Genomic DNA, 14,977 nt, shown 5'->3' on the forward strand with positions numbered 1-14,977 from the left:
TCTAACCCCCTCCTTTCCCGTGAGTCGCGTGATGCATTCACAAACACTCGTAGTCGGAAAGAAGACAGCAGGTGCAAGCAGCATTCCGATTCGAATGAACAAATGTCCTACTGTAGTAAAAATTCGAATGTTCATGCAAAGGTCAGCTTTAGAATACAGTGTATTTTAGACTTACATCATCGGGGCAGGGTGGGCAACTGACGGCCCCCTTGATTGTTATTATTATTATTATTATTATTATTATTATTATTATTATTATTATTATTATTATTGACACAGGTTTTCTGTTCAAGCATTTATGTGCAGTCCTTGATTGGCAACGAGAATAAGCCAAATCAACGTTAAAAAAACCCAAAACAAACTGTAAGGCACAATGCAGTACAATAGTAGCCTACATATTGTACACTTGCTAAAAAAAAAAAAAAAAAAAAAAAAAAAGACATAAGAACGTATTCTGTCCATATTTTAAATAGCATATTTGTCGAACATCTGGTTATAAGTGCGTGGTCCAACTTGAGCCCCGCAGTAGCGCTGATGAAAAACTGCAGCCCCCCCCCCCCCCCCACCCCCATCTTAGTTGCCCATCGGTTTAGAGAACAGCTAAGACGTTTTCCCAATTACACTTGTGTGTGGGCCAACAATGTCTGCACTGCTGCTTTGATAACAAGTTCAGCCTTAACAGCAGCAAACTGTTGTTTATTGTTATCCATGGTCTTGCACCACGCCTACAGTAGCCTACTATGGAAAACATTCTGGGGAACTTGAAATGCTGCTCGACCTGTGTCCTCATTGCATTGCAAAAGTTAATGGCTGCCACTTTTGACTGAGTAACTAGAATGACAACCTGCTGCAGCTAATGATTTATTATTTTGACCTTAAAATGCCATGCCATTTAACTTAATGTGCTGGTGAGCACACAATCAATCACAACTCTTCAATACCAATTCATTTTTACATGCCATGAATAATCAATCCAATTTATTTACCACTTATATTGTTCATTGTCAATGTCCATCTGACATTTGACAATCATCCTTGGTTTTCTTATTCAGCCCAATGTTAAGGGAAAATGCTACACTTGCTTGAAACAAAGTTTTGTATTCTTCTCATTTATAGTTCCTGTCTTTCCAGTCTTTTTTTTATCATTGTTTTTTTTGGGTAGGAAATTTTATATATCAAAACTACTAGTGGTATTGGTACTTGGTATCGGTGACTACTCAAGAGTATCGTACTGCATCTCAAAAAAGGTGGTATTGAACAGCCACCCATTCATTTTCGTAACCGCTTATCCTCACAAGGGTTGCAGGTTGCTGGAGCCTATCCCAGCTGGCTTCAGGCACTGGTTGCCAGCCAATCGCAGGGTATTATTCTGATTGAACATCCCTTTAAAAAAAAATAGCCTTGATGAAGTTTAGACAATATTTCTGACAAAAACATCAAAAATTTAGGTGACTATTCAGCAATCTTACATTTAAAATCATACAAATTTTTACTCATACATTTCGTACTTCTAAAATGAAGAAACAAATGTTTATGTAAATGTTTATTGATCCTCTTTCTGTTGACAGCAAAAACGAGGCATTTAAATATGCACACAATACATTCAAATATATTTTAAACCGACGAGGTTATCCACTATTGCATCATTACGCCTAAGGTTTTCAACAAACCCAAAACTCCCTTGTTTAGCTACCCATGCAGTATAAGAAAAATAAGAAAAGTGCAACACCCATACGCATGGCAAAATATACAGAATCAGCTTAATGGCATAGAAAAACAGATATTGACACATTCAACAAAGTAGCTCTCTGCATTTCAATCAATAGCAGTCGCATATTCAACCAAACCGGACCATGGGATGGTCCGCCCAGGTGGGAAGGTTGGCAAGTTTGTCCTCAGTTGCCCTGTCAATGGGCCAGCTCCAGGCCTTGAAGAATCCACACAGGTTCATTCCCACAGTTTTGGAGAAAGTCTCCGCGTACAGGTTCATCTTGCCGTTGTTCTCTTTTGGACAGTTGTTTATCTTGTGGTAAGCAGCAAACACCTTCTTCAAGGCATCCCAGCCAAATCTTTCCTGGAGCTATTTGAAAGGCCACATGTTACAATCATCAGTATCATAAGGTGTAACAGGTGTGTTACGGCCTCACAGTTACATGGGCCTTTTTATTCTTTTAGAAATGTGAGTTTTACAACATGAGATCCCTGTTTCTTTACTGTCTCTCACCTGCAAGTATGTTTCAAGAGCCAACCACACCTCCCACTTGTTGAGTTGCCTGCCCCCTTTTACAAATTCCTCCAATCGACTCTTTCTTTTTTCTGAAGTCATATCTCCATGAGCCTGTATTGAAGAACCAAAGGTGTAAATGTTAAAAACGTCATAATCCTATCATAGGGCCCAGCCAAAGACGAAAAATGAGTTCACCTTTTCCCTTTTGATCCCTAACACCTCCTCATGGATGTACACTGACCAAAGGTTGCATGTGCCCTCTGTGGTGTGTGGCCGGAGCTCCCAGCAGTCTCTCTGCTGGTTGTGTCCGAGCTCGTGAATCGGGCCCCAAATGCCTTTCGTCTTGATATGCTCAAGGTTGACCAGTCCGTCTGCCGAGGCCTTGTGCATCATGACGGGGTATCCGGCGTGCATCCAACCTGAAGAGTGAGGAAAACAAGGACTGTCCAGGATGTTTTTCTGAATTCACTCGTCAACATCGTTCAATTCCATAAAGTTATTTTCCAAATTGTTTTCCTCTGGGCATACTGAACATACCATGAGAAATCTGCACATCTGTGACAAAGCGTTCTTTGCGAGGAAATGTGTGCGGCTTTGCCGCAAGATCAGCAACTCCTTTCATGATCGCGTCCCAGCGTGCTGCCAGCAAATCTGGTCGATCCAGATTCCTAATGACATCTGACGGCACAGTGAGTACAATATTTTCAAACTCCAATTCTGCCCAAGGGGAAGGGGCTGTTCGTAGCATGGCCCAATCGGCTGGTGTTGTCACACCTGAAAAGAGCAGAGAGATAAATAGTATGTTTGCAAACGCGGTTGAACATTTTTAAACTGGCTTATGGTTTAACTATGGCTGCCAAATGGACTTGGAGGAAAAACTGTGAAATATTTATCACCTTGGATGTAGGCATGGCTGCCTCCAAATAGCCATTATTATTGTGTAAACAAATTGCAATTTCTTAGTGTCAATTGGAAAGTCGTGTCATAGAAATGGGTCCAATTTAATTTGAATGAAAACCATATTTTTTCTGGACATGAAAGATTTTCTCTGCTAAAGTCTACAAATTACGTTTACGACACGCTTCATTAACAGCATAAGGACGCAAAAGCAGACCAAAAAAAAAAAAAAAAAAAAAGTCAGACAAGATCAATCACAATCATACTCACCAGATTTATAATAAGGTGCCGGCACAGCTACCTGCACTATGATCTCAACCCCTCCCACTTGGGTTTTAGGTGGGGCCACCAAGTAGATGAGACCTCCCCACAAGTTCCACACCTGCATCATCTCACTGTCAATGGGAAATTGCTGATGAACACTGGGTGCTCTCTTCAGCTCGGCAGCCTTAAGATAATCTGTCTGACAACCGATTTGGACCTGTGGTGGAACAAAAAAGACTTTTTGAGTAAATATTCTGAAACAATGTGTGATGAATTTTTTTAGAATTAGCTTATCATTATCAGGGTTGAGGGTGAGCTGGAGCTTAACCAAACTGACTTTGGGTGAAAGGCAGGCTACTCTTTTGACTAGTTGCCAACTAATAGCAGGACATAAACAACCATTTACACAAACTCACATTCATAAGTATGGACAAATTAGAGTCTTCCCTTAACACAACATGTATGTTTTTTTGGATTGTGGGAGTTCTCACACTGAAAAAAATGGACCGACCCAACTTTTTTGAGTTAATTAAATTTATACAATTATTAAATTAAAAGAATGAAAAAATTTATCCACAAAGCAGCCTATTTTTGGCTTGTTTTGTAAATTATTCATTTGACACAACTTTTTAGGTCAATTGAATAACCCAAAATTTTTTGTTGGTCCCTTTTTGACCCAATTTGGGCTATATTGGACCCATTTTTACAGTGCTGGTATACCTGGAAAACAACCCAAATTCAATCGATTCAAGCTCATTATATTACTAGATTAAAGTGATTTGGGCACTGCGCCATGGGAACAGATTGAGCATGAATAGAAAAACAATCAATCAAAATAAGAATTGGATTACCTTCCATCCCTTGTTGACAATCTTCGCAGGCATTGCTATATAGGTCTTCATACCATGAGAAAGATAGAGCCCAGTACTGATCCACTCTTCATTTTCTGACACATAAACAGAAACAATCACGTCAATATATAGTAATATAGCACTGTACGTAGGTTGAACCTTCAAATGGTCAAACAATAGGGCCTTACCTGCTGTGTTGACATTCACCGGGATCCTGTGATTATAGACAACAGGCATCAAGGGGTTGTCCTTGATGAGGTAAGGGAACAGGCTGTCAGGATTGGGGCAAACCTTATATACCTCTGCACCCACGTTGAGCAGGAGATGGTCTTTGGGAGTTTTCACTGGGCAGGTGTCACACACCTAAACAAAAAATAATAATAACATTGGAGTGGTGGTTAAATGTAGTGCATGAAAGGGCTATCCATTTACAGTATGTGATTATATCGATAACATCAGCAAGCAAAGACCTGATTGGTCCACTGAACTTTTCTTTAAGTGGTCTACCTACCTGAGGGATGCCAGATTTCTTCAGGACGTGCATAAGGGTGGACAAGACCTGAGAGTATGAACAGTGGTCATACGCTTCCATTTGTAAGAAGGCGGAACAGTCCTTGCCAAGCTTTTTCAGGGATTGCTCTTCATGCTTGCTAAGATCGTCTCCCTCCGTTACATGAGCAGCAAAGCGTTGTAGAAGGTGACAGAAGTGGTAAGCGTCTTTGGCAGCTTCACTGGGCGCACGGGTTTTATATTTACCACCCCGAATGGTTTCACCCAACAAACTTAAGCCCATTTTGTTCAGGATCTTGTTGCCTGTAATTACAGCCTGTGTCCATTAGGATGCTCAGCAAGAATCATATAGATGACCTCAATAGGTGCTGGAAAGAACTTAATCACAGTTGTGGTGGCATTTATTACCTGCGAAATCTGTCAAGGTGTTATCGCCCTTGTGCACCTGTGCCCAGTACCAAGCATGGCCACCAATCAGCAGACCTCCTCCCTCCGCCACAAAGTTCTGGATCTCTTGCGCATGTTTGTCGCTGTACGCTGAACAAACAAACACACTCAGGTCATTCCTGAAGTCGCTCTTCTCACACTTAAACCCAGATTTCTTCAGAACGTCGAGGGCGTTATGTTGCAGGACGCCAACAGTGCCTCGCCGCCCTGCATCCAACCAGTGAATGGCGTTGGTCCAAAATGAAGCCAGCTCCTGTGATGAACCAAACAATTGACATTTGGCAGATCAGCACACAACTCGATTTGAAATGTAAAATACAATACACTGACATGATCAAAGTTTTTCTTAACGTTACCTCTCGTGCTATATATGATTCATGGCTCACAGCAATAACTCGGCCAAGCCCATAATATGAGCCTGCCAAAAATGGCCGTGCATCTTCTGTCGTTCCGATAGGGAAGGCGAGCCGTCCATGAATCAGAATCTCAGAAGCAATCGCGCCTCCAGTAATGTCAAACTCAGATACCCCTTGAAGTAAGAACTCCATATCGTCCTTAAACTCATTGCCCAGTCTGTATTTCAAGAACAATGAATTAAATGAGTAGCCAACCCCAAAATTATCTTTGCATCAATATGTTCTATGCAGCCCCACTAGTTTAAGCGCGTCACCCTAATTGATATTGCGTTTACAAAATATGAGTTCAGCAGCAAAATCCACCCTTTTTTCCATCTCAGGGGGCGACCATTTTGCCATTTGTTGTCACCTGAAAATGACATCACAGTTGCTCAGGGCTCAGGTAACGTAACGACTAATCTCAGATCACCTGTTTTCTGAAGCTGAGCCGTGAGCAACTATGATGTCATTTTCAGTCGACAGCAAGTGGCAAAATGGCCGCTCCCTGACATTGATAAGAACGTGTGGATTTTGCCACTTAACTCATATTCCACAAACGCAATATTAATCAGAGTATCACATTTAGAATAGTGGGGGCACATACAATATATTATTGTAAAGAAGATTTTTGGGTTGACTTAGTATTTAAGTAGCTCATTAAAACAAAGCAGAGCACATGCACAGCAGAAGTATATATAGTGCAACAAATGTATGTGTCGGTCAAGCTCTGAGCATACACTGTATGTACTATTTCACTTACAAATATAAACTGCAAAGATCAAGGATAATTTGATAGAGGCATTGAAACAAAAATCATAATTGTAAAAGTATAAGCAGACTGGAGAGGTGCAAAATGTAATGGTACTATTCACAATACTGTGAATGTAGAGTAAGAGATGCAGTGTAGAATACATTTTACTATTTAAAAACAAAAATAATTGACAGTACATACACCACACGCATCCATGAGGCTGGAATCTGAGGGTAGACAGGCAGCAATTCAGCTTCACCCGGGTGTTCCGAGATGTAGATCCCGGCCACACCACACACTTTATTCCCTACAAACTCAAGCAGGGCGTTTTCCTTTGGGTGGTCTCCGGCCCAACTCCATGCTTGGCCTCCAATCAACACCCCTCCGCCGTTTTTCAGAAATGCCACCAGGTCCTTCCCGTCTGTAGTCAGGCTGTGGGCGTCTGTCACATACACACCCAGCTCCTGATTCTTTTGGAATTTACCCACAATTTTAGTTTGGATTTTGGATCTGCTGAGATTATCAGCCACTGCTTCAACACTCTTGTTGACCCCCACTGGCAGGTTGCGTGAGCTATCTCCTCTCAGCCAAGTCACTGCGTTTTCTACAAGAGCAGCAAATGTTGTCAAGTACCCTTCATGTCCCAGGACCACAATTCTTCCAGAGCCATACTTGGAGGCCGCCATCATGACCTGGCCTTGGCTGTTCAACACCAAAGGAAACGCATGTTCTCCAGTCAGCAGGAGGGCACTGGGAACATTAGAGCCACGGAGGTCCAGCTCTCTCAAACCTCTCATCAGGGACAAAAAGGCTCCCTCTTTGGGACTTTGTTGGGTGGCCATGGCGTAAAGATGAATATCTGCAATTAATTTCAATGACAAAAAAAAAATTTAATTACAAAATTATATATCATAGATTAGTCAAACATATTGTACCAGAACCATTTCAGATAACTAATTTAGTATTTCTCTACCAGATGACACCAAAGTCCACACATTCTCAAAAACTCACATATTTACCTGAGACCTTGCAGCTGCAGGAATTGCAAGTGTGTACCTGTACTGTGCTGCACAGTACTAAAGAAGTACAATAGAGGCGGGACGTCAAGTGAGACTAACCCACTGAGTGTTTTTGATAACAATCAGGAACAAGCACTATTGGATGATACCATGTCTGTCAGGATTCTTCGAGTTTGATCTGGATTCTCTTCAAGGGCCACGCCCCGGGGAACTTGATAATCCAGTCTCATTTTAATGTTAGGCAAACAAAGTCAATTCTACCGAGGTAGTCCAAATACGAAATGTGTAAAAAGCCCAACCTGCAGGTAGCGCTGCATCAACACAGAGTAGAGTCTTGTTAAAATAATTCCTCTCTGACAGCTGGGACCAAAACAGTTATACTTCCTAGTTGAGTCAATGAATTAGGGTATATATGTCAGATGTAGTTCGTGTGTCACCAAAATTATTAAATATAGCTGCTTTTAATGTTAAACGCTTAAAATTAAGTATTTGCAAACAAAAAGGAAAACATAAAACTACTCAAAACAAGTATCAACTTGCTGAGTTAATTGATTCGTCTTTGCTTGTTCGTTCTGTTTTCTCCATTAAAGAGAATGTTATGAAGTCACTCAGTCATATTTAAGTTTGACACATCTCAACGGAAGTGAGAATCTCTATGGGTAGTTAAAAAAAACACACACACACCGTGCCGTTTGACACAAACAAATACAGGGTATCGTTTAAATATGTATAACAAGTGACTCGTAAGAAAAAAATGTAAACCAAACAATAGTTAATCTTCTTGGAATCCCATAAACCTTTAGCGTGGTCGGAACCTTACAACTGAATACGTTTCAGGGAGGTCCTATTATCGTGAAGGACCGATAAATCTAACAAACAAACCCTACCTCATGCCCTAGCTACGCAGAGTTTAGACTCAAGTTCGGTTGGGGGAAAAAACACAGTTGAAAGTTAAAATAAGAACGTTGTCGTCCAGATCTACGAGACTTCAGTTCTCATTTCGAAGCTAGGTTTCTGAAATGTCGTGCCTTTTGGCTAGTTCATCTGGCGCTCAGATCCTTCTGCAGGATGGACGAGCCGTGCTGCTGGGTCGGGGTCCCGACACAGGAGTCGTTGACAAAAAGTGCTCAAGACACCAAGGTGAAGATAACACGCACTCTCTTCAAATAAATTATGTTACATAATCTATTTGAAGATTACACACATCATTTATGTGTTTGTTAATGTTATGAAACACAATACAGTATTAATTATTGTGGCCTGTAATTATGTTGTTGTTGTTTTTGTCAACCAGTTCCACAAGCTTGGCATTTGTTTACATTTAACATGACGTAACATATTTGAAAATATCATTGGCTTTTATTTTGTATGTGTGTGATTTTGCGTAGTTGTGACAGTCATTGTTTGTTTCAGTGAAGGTGGTGGCTTGCTTTGCAGACCAGGATGTGGTTGTCACTCAGGTATGAATACAAAGAGTTATGTACCCTCCCTATTAAGGAGTCAGTTGTCGCTTTGTTATTCTTTAAAAACCTCCACCTCTCGTAAGACAACAGTTCATATTTATTTTCTCCTCGGGTGTCAAGTGATGACACATTTGATTGTATTGCCTTGATCTACCCTGCATGTTGTACATTTGCTAACAGTATACAATGAAATCTGTAACACAATATAATATTGTGATCCTTTCGCAGCTGGGCCCCAATCCCAGTTTCCTGGAGGGTGAGAAGCTTGGCCGTGGCCAGTCTGGTAAACTCAGTCATGGGGGTACCCTCTACCTGGTAAACCAGCAATACCCATTTAAAGTGTGCTTCACCTCGAGCTCAGCTCGACCTGCTTCCAGTATGATACAAAGAGGGCTCAACAGTTCAAACAAAACAAAAGGTGGGAAGAACGGGAACAAAAATGGGTCACCGTTGAGTCCACCTAAGCGCAGTATAAAGGATTTCTTTTCTACATCTCCCATGAAGGTAACATAATCTGTTTACTTTTTACCTGCATTTTAGAGGCAGACTTGTGACTGTCATATCTGTCTAGTCATCCAAAAGGTCACTTAGCCCAGAGAGAAGGCATCCCGATGCAAAGCGCCACAGAGGAGATGAGGAGGCCTCTGCTGAAGGTAACCGGGAGGAGACGAGTGAAGATGAGAACGAGAAACGAGCGGAAGAAAAGCTCAGGCGGCTCCAGGAGTTGGCAGAGTCAGCCATGAACGAGAGTTACAAGAGGAGCCCAGCAGCAACAGCAAGCCAGCCTGCATCTTCTTCTCCCTCGCTCTGCGTAAAGAGCACTTGGCAGCAAATTGGCAACCTCATGCTTTACACTTCAGCAGGTGTCAGAGGAAGTGACAAGGTAGGTACTGGAGATTTTGCCGTCAAATCAGGAAAATGTTTATATATAACATTTTCTGCCATCTACCGTCCATGTCACATGCTATCAAATGTTAGTGTAGACGTTAGTAATATTTGCATGTCTTCCTCTTCAGATTGCTGGCTTTGACATAGATGGCTGCATCATCACCACTAAATCAGGCAAAGTCTTTCCCACTGCACCGGATGACTGGAAGTATGTCCCTAAAGTCCAAATGTTTCTTGTATCATATCAAGTGTGAGGATGTTTTGTCATATTTTTGTGCATCATTAACAGGATTCTCTACCCTGAAATTCAACCTCGGCTGGCCAGCTTAATCAAGAAAGGATACAAGGTGGGAGGAGCAAAATCATTTTAAATTGACATACTGTTATTGTATTAGGCATAGACAAGGCTATTAAAGCTATCACTTTTTGTGTTTCTTTGTTACCCCCACCCCCTTTCTCTTGGTCTAGGTGGTGTTTTTCACCAACCAGATGGGGATTGCGAGAGGAAAACTGAGACCAGAAGTCTTCAAATCGAAAGTGGAGGACATCCTCACCACGCTGCAGTTGCCTGTGCAAGTAAGGGTCAAGACCATGACTTTTAAATGGTTGCTCCGCAACTGTGGCTCAAATACTGTATGACCATTTGAGATCCAATTCAAGAGAATGCATTAAAAGCTTCTGTGTTTGCAAAGACAGTGCCAGGGTTGGTCATGAAACCTTTTATACTGGGAATAGTGTTGTTGCATGTACATTTTTGGCAGGCTGAGTAAATAATGCATAATCAGCCATCAATGTTCTTATTGGTAATGCAGTCAAAACGTGATCTCTCTTTTTAGTGTCCACAAAGCTGATTGTGATTTTGGTTTCAAGGTGTTTGTAGCTGCTGGTCCAGGAATCTACAGGAAACCGGTAGTGGGAATGTGGAATCACTTGTGTGAAAAGGTACATTACAGTCAAGCTCATTCGGGTGGAAAAACTGAAGTTGACAGTAAACCGATGTCTTGCATCATCTCAGATCAGTTTTGACTAGAGCTGTCAAAATTAATCGATTAATCAACAAGTAATTGGTTATCAAGTTAATCGACAACTATTTTAATGATCGAGTAATCGTTTGGCACCATTTTTCAATTGAAAATTGTCCAAATCCTCTGATTTCACCATATCAATAGTAATTGTATACGGATTTCTGTAGTCCTTCATGAAAGAAGAATGATTATCTTCTGTGTTTTAATCAAAATAAGACATTTGCAAACATTTATTTCTACTTTGGAAAGCAATGACTGAACCAATCCCCCTTTTTTAATTACTGTACTGTACGAATCTGAAGTACGAAATAAACACCAATCACTAGTTAATAAACAGTAATCTGGGAAAAAATGCTTTTGTAATACACTTAAATGCAAAATTAAAATAAATGCAATTAGTCGGTTTATCGATTGAATATAGAAGATGGATTAATCGATTCTAAAAAATATTCGATAGGGACAGCACTAGTCTTGACCCTGAAATGTTACCCATAAACCATTCTACAAGTTAGCATGTGCTTGTGTTTGCATTTTGAAGTTCTATTTCTTGTATTCTTTTGTGTTTTTCCTATTTAGGCCAATGATGGGGTTCCAGTGGACAAAACACAGAGTTTTTATGTAGGAGGTGAGTCTATATAGGAAGTATTTGTTTACTAATGCACATTTACAGTGCGCTATTTATTACCACATTGGTAAATTAGATTTCACAAATGTAGGGGAAGCACAGGAGCAAAAAAAAAAAAACTTCCCATATTGCGTATGTGACTCAATACAAAGTGCTAATAAAAAGCAAAATTATATTCAACCATTGTGAGGTCATCATCGTACTGTAAGCTGCAGACAAAGATATCGTGTGATTTGGCCCTGCAGATGCTGCAGGTAGACCCGAGAACTGGGCTCCGGGGAAGAAGAAGAAGGACTTCTCCTGCAGTGACCGACTGGTTAGATCTCTTTGTAGTCTTCAAGTCTTTTTCCTAAATAAATCATTCATGCACAGGTGAGTGATCAACTGTAACAATTGTTCACGTCTGCAGTTTGCTCTGAATCTGGGCCTGCAGTTCCACACCCCTGAGGAATACTTCCTAGGCTGGAAGAGCGCCGCTTATAATCTACCACAATTTGACCCTGTGAGTGAAAAATGTCCTGTAATCTTAAAAATGGGAACATTTAGCCTTGATGCAAGAATAAAAATGTATTGGAGTTACTTGACTTCCCTGACTGGCTGCATGGCACACCATATAGAGAAATATTGCACTATCCAAATTGTGTCTAGATTTGTGTTTGAAACTGAAATGTGAATTGTAGAGAAAACTGGACTCCAGCGCCAGGCTGTATGACCCGCCGTCTGCGTCTCTCACCTCCAGCAAGACAGAAGTCATTGTGGCCGTGGGTTTCCCTGCTTGTATGTTTCTATGTGCAACGTGTCTGTGTCACTCAATGGCATCCTCCAAATCGCTTCTCTCTCTTTAATTTATTTTATTTTATTTTTTGCAGCGGGCAAGTCCACATTCTTCCACACCCATGTCATTCCAAAGGGTTATGTGTACGTCAACAGGGTGAGTAGCCACTGTAGCTGCTGCACAATTCTGCAAACACGGCATAAGAATTTGCTGCCATGTGGGACATTTGAAGTCTTTCCTGCTACGTGATGACGTTTTTGTGTCTTCGTCAGGACACGCTTGGTTCATGGCAGAACTGTGTAGCGGCATCTGAGCGTGCTCTTAAGGAAGGTCGCGGCGTCGTCGTAGACAACACCAACCCTGACCCCGAATCTCGCAAACGGTAGCCCACAATATATTTCTCTTAAAATACCGATATATATATATATAATATATATAATATATATATATATATAATAAATATATATATTATAAATATATATATTATATATATATATATTATATATATATATATATTATATATATATATATTATATATATTATAAATATATATTATATATATATATTATAAATATATTAATTATATATATATATATTATATATATTATAAATATATATTATATATATATATTATAAATATATTATACATTATATATATAGTATATATTATAAATATATATATATTATATATATATATATATATTATATATATATATATATATATATTATATATATATATTGACCTATACTGAATTGTTTCTTTTGTGTTTATGTAAACAGCGGTTCTCTTGATCTTTTCCAGTTATGTGGATGTAGCCAAGGCAGCTGGTGTGCCCTGTCGCTGTTTTCACTTCTCAGCCACTCTGGAGCAAGCCAAGCACAACAATAAAGTACGATTCACCTTTCCGCACTGTCACGTGTTGTGTTGATTAAAGAGCTAAATTTCCTTTCATGATGCATTGTTGTCACCAGTACCGCGAGATGGCGCCCACAGACAGCAAACATATGAAAGTCAATGACATGATTTTCCAAAGTTACAAGTGAGTAACACCACCCAAGAACAATGATCTTTTTTCTGTTTTAGTCCAGTTTAGAGTTTGCATGTTACATTTAACACCATGCAGTATGTGAGTCCTTTCTAATGTCTGTCTCTCCTTCCCTCCCCCTCTCTCTCTCCCTCGCTCCCTCCCTCATTCCCTCCCCCCCTCACTCCCTCATTCCCTCCCCCCCTCACTCCCTCCCTCTCCCTCTTTTCCCTCCCTCCCTCCCTCTTTTCCCTCCCTCTTTTCCCTCCCTCCCTCCCTCTTTTCCCTCCCTCTCCCTTCTCCCTCTCCCTCTCTGAGCAGGAAACACTTTGTGGCACCTGTTCTCTCTGAGGGATTCTCCGAGATTCTCAGCATCCACTTTGTCCCTAATTTTAAAGACAGACCATCAGAAATCTTATTCCGACAGTTCTCTGAAGGTTGACGGTCCCGAACACGTTTACGGACACACACACACACACACAAAAAGAATGATGATTGTAAACCGTGACAATATAAGTGGTGACATTGTGCCAGAAAGCCAAGACAGAAAAAAATGGCAAGGTTTTTTTATGCACCTGTACAAGTTTATTAGTAAAGTGTGCAAAATGAGCAACTTCATGTTGTTGTTTAAACTGTGTATGTCAACCTGGCTGTTTAAGAGTTTTGATGTCACACTTTGATTAACCAGAATACATTAGGGCAGCAATGAACAATTATTGCAATAATTGATTAAAAAAAAAAAAATTCAATTCATCAATGAATTGGTTAAAAATGTTTTAAATGCCATCCTTTTATTAAAAACTGGACAATATTTCAAATTGACAGTGGAGAAAATGCACAATGTAAACTGATTCATCGCTGCGTCAGAAATCAGGAAAACATGTAAAATCAAAGTAGATGTTTGCAAATGTATTATTTTGATTAAACAAAGATAATAGGTCTGCTTTGAAAGAGGACAACAGAAATTGGAGAATAGACAGACTGAAATTCTGAGTATTTGGGAAATTTAAGTTAAACAAGGTCTCTAAATGATTAATTGATGATCAAAACAGTTGTTGATTAGATTATTGATTAGTTGACTAATTGATTAATTATTGTACCGCTAGAGTGCAGTGCAACACAATTATGTACAGTATTTTTGTCAATTGTGATTCACCATTTTATTAAATGTCTGGGTTTAAGGAGACAGATCTTTCACAGTTTGAAATGTTTCCCAGGTCTCTTAATAACATGACTGTTGCATGTTTTCATCAGAATACCACTCAAATTAAAGTTATATAGGCCCACTTTACACAATACACACTGATTTGTCCGACTGAAATTACCCTATTGGAGACAGGGGTCCTATTTCATGGAAGTGAGAGACTGGACACCACTCTCCATATGCTGGGCCAATGGCGAGTACGGATTTTGTTACCACAATGTCAGTCATACACAACATGGCTTTTATATGGTTGCTGGCTTCCCTAAAATTATCTGAATGGATTTCTTCACATTTATGAAATGCTTAACTTGGTTTGAATATATGCAATGTTTATGGTTGGCAGTCTAAACAATAAAGCCAATACATCCTTTAAACGTTCACTGCGTGTGTGATTCAGTAGGGGTCATTTATAACAAATGTAAAACGCGGTTTGTCTTATCTAACATTAATTACACCAATGTGATTTTTTTTGTCTAACAGATTGCACGTGCTGTTGTTGGGGTTTTTGCGCGCAATCTACGAAGATTGCGCCGTCACGGCCTGATCGAAAACCTCATATAGCGGCCGTTATACGTTATAGCGGCGTGTCTACACAGCACTCATATTGCGCG

At 40.1% G+C, this 14,977-nt stretch overlaps 2 protein-coding genes across 4 annotated transcripts; one reads left to right on the plus strand and one right to left on the minus strand.

The window, feature by feature from the left end:
• Nucleotides 1-1,530: 1,530 nt before the first annotated feature.
• On the minus strand, nucleotides 1,531-8,406 carry LOC147170706 (TRPM8 channel-associated factor homolog). 2 transcript variants are annotated; one of them, XM_086081118.1, is made up of 12 exons: nucleotides 8,249-8,406; nucleotides 6,544-7,201; nucleotides 5,553-5,769; nucleotides 5,158-5,449; nucleotides 4,751-5,052; nucleotides 4,428-4,602; nucleotides 4,240-4,334; nucleotides 3,395-3,605; nucleotides 2,765-3,001; nucleotides 2,423-2,646; nucleotides 2,225-2,338; nucleotides 1,531-2,080 (listed from the first exon to the last, which is right to left on the minus strand). In XM_086081118.1, exons 2-12 carry the CDS (start codon nucleotides 7,182-7,184, stop codon nucleotides 1,838-1,840), a joined length of 2,751 nt encoding a protein of 916 aa, XP_085937244.1. In that variant the 5' UTR covers nucleotides 7,185-7,201; nucleotides 8,249-8,406; the 3' UTR covers nucleotides 1,531-1,837. The 2 variants fall into 2 exon arrangements, with proteins under 2 accessions (XP_085937244.1, XP_085937243.1); XM_086081117.1 differs by lacking the exon at nucleotides 8,249-8,406 and adding an exon at nucleotides 7,362-7,659.
• Nucleotides 8,210-14,744, plus strand: pnkp (polynucleotide kinase 3'-phosphatase). 2 transcript variants are annotated; one of them, XM_086081120.1, is made up of 17 exons: nucleotides 8,210-8,501; nucleotides 8,775-8,821; nucleotides 9,053-9,328; nucleotides 9,396-9,707; nucleotides 9,841-9,920; nucleotides 10,002-10,059; nucleotides 10,181-10,288; nucleotides 10,583-10,654; nucleotides 11,314-11,362; nucleotides 11,608-11,678; nucleotides 11,772-11,864; nucleotides 12,043-12,139; nucleotides 12,232-12,293; nucleotides 12,410-12,519; nucleotides 12,940-13,027; nucleotides 13,110-13,177; nucleotides 13,484-14,744. In XM_086081120.1, the coding sequence occupies exons 1-17, from the start codon at nucleotides 8,381-8,383 to the stop codon at nucleotides 13,602-13,604; spliced, it is 1,833 nt and encodes a 610-aa protein (XP_085937246.1). In that variant the 5' UTR covers nucleotides 8,210-8,380; the 3' UTR covers nucleotides 13,605-14,744. The 2 variants fall into 2 exon arrangements, with proteins under 2 accessions (XP_085937246.1, XP_085937247.1); XM_086081121.1 differs by having other exon boundaries at nucleotides 8,217-8,501; nucleotides 8,780-8,821.
• Nucleotides 14,745-14,977: the final 233 nt, after the last annotated feature.

Source organism: Leptonotus elevatus, chromosome 7 (assembly GCF_054856555.1).
Source record: "Leptonotus elevatus isolate MCC_2025b chromosome 7, RoL_Lele_1.0, whole genome shotgun sequence".
Lineage (NCBI taxonomy): Eukaryota > Metazoa > Chordata > Actinopteri > Syngnathiformes > Syngnathidae > Leptonotus > Leptonotus elevatus.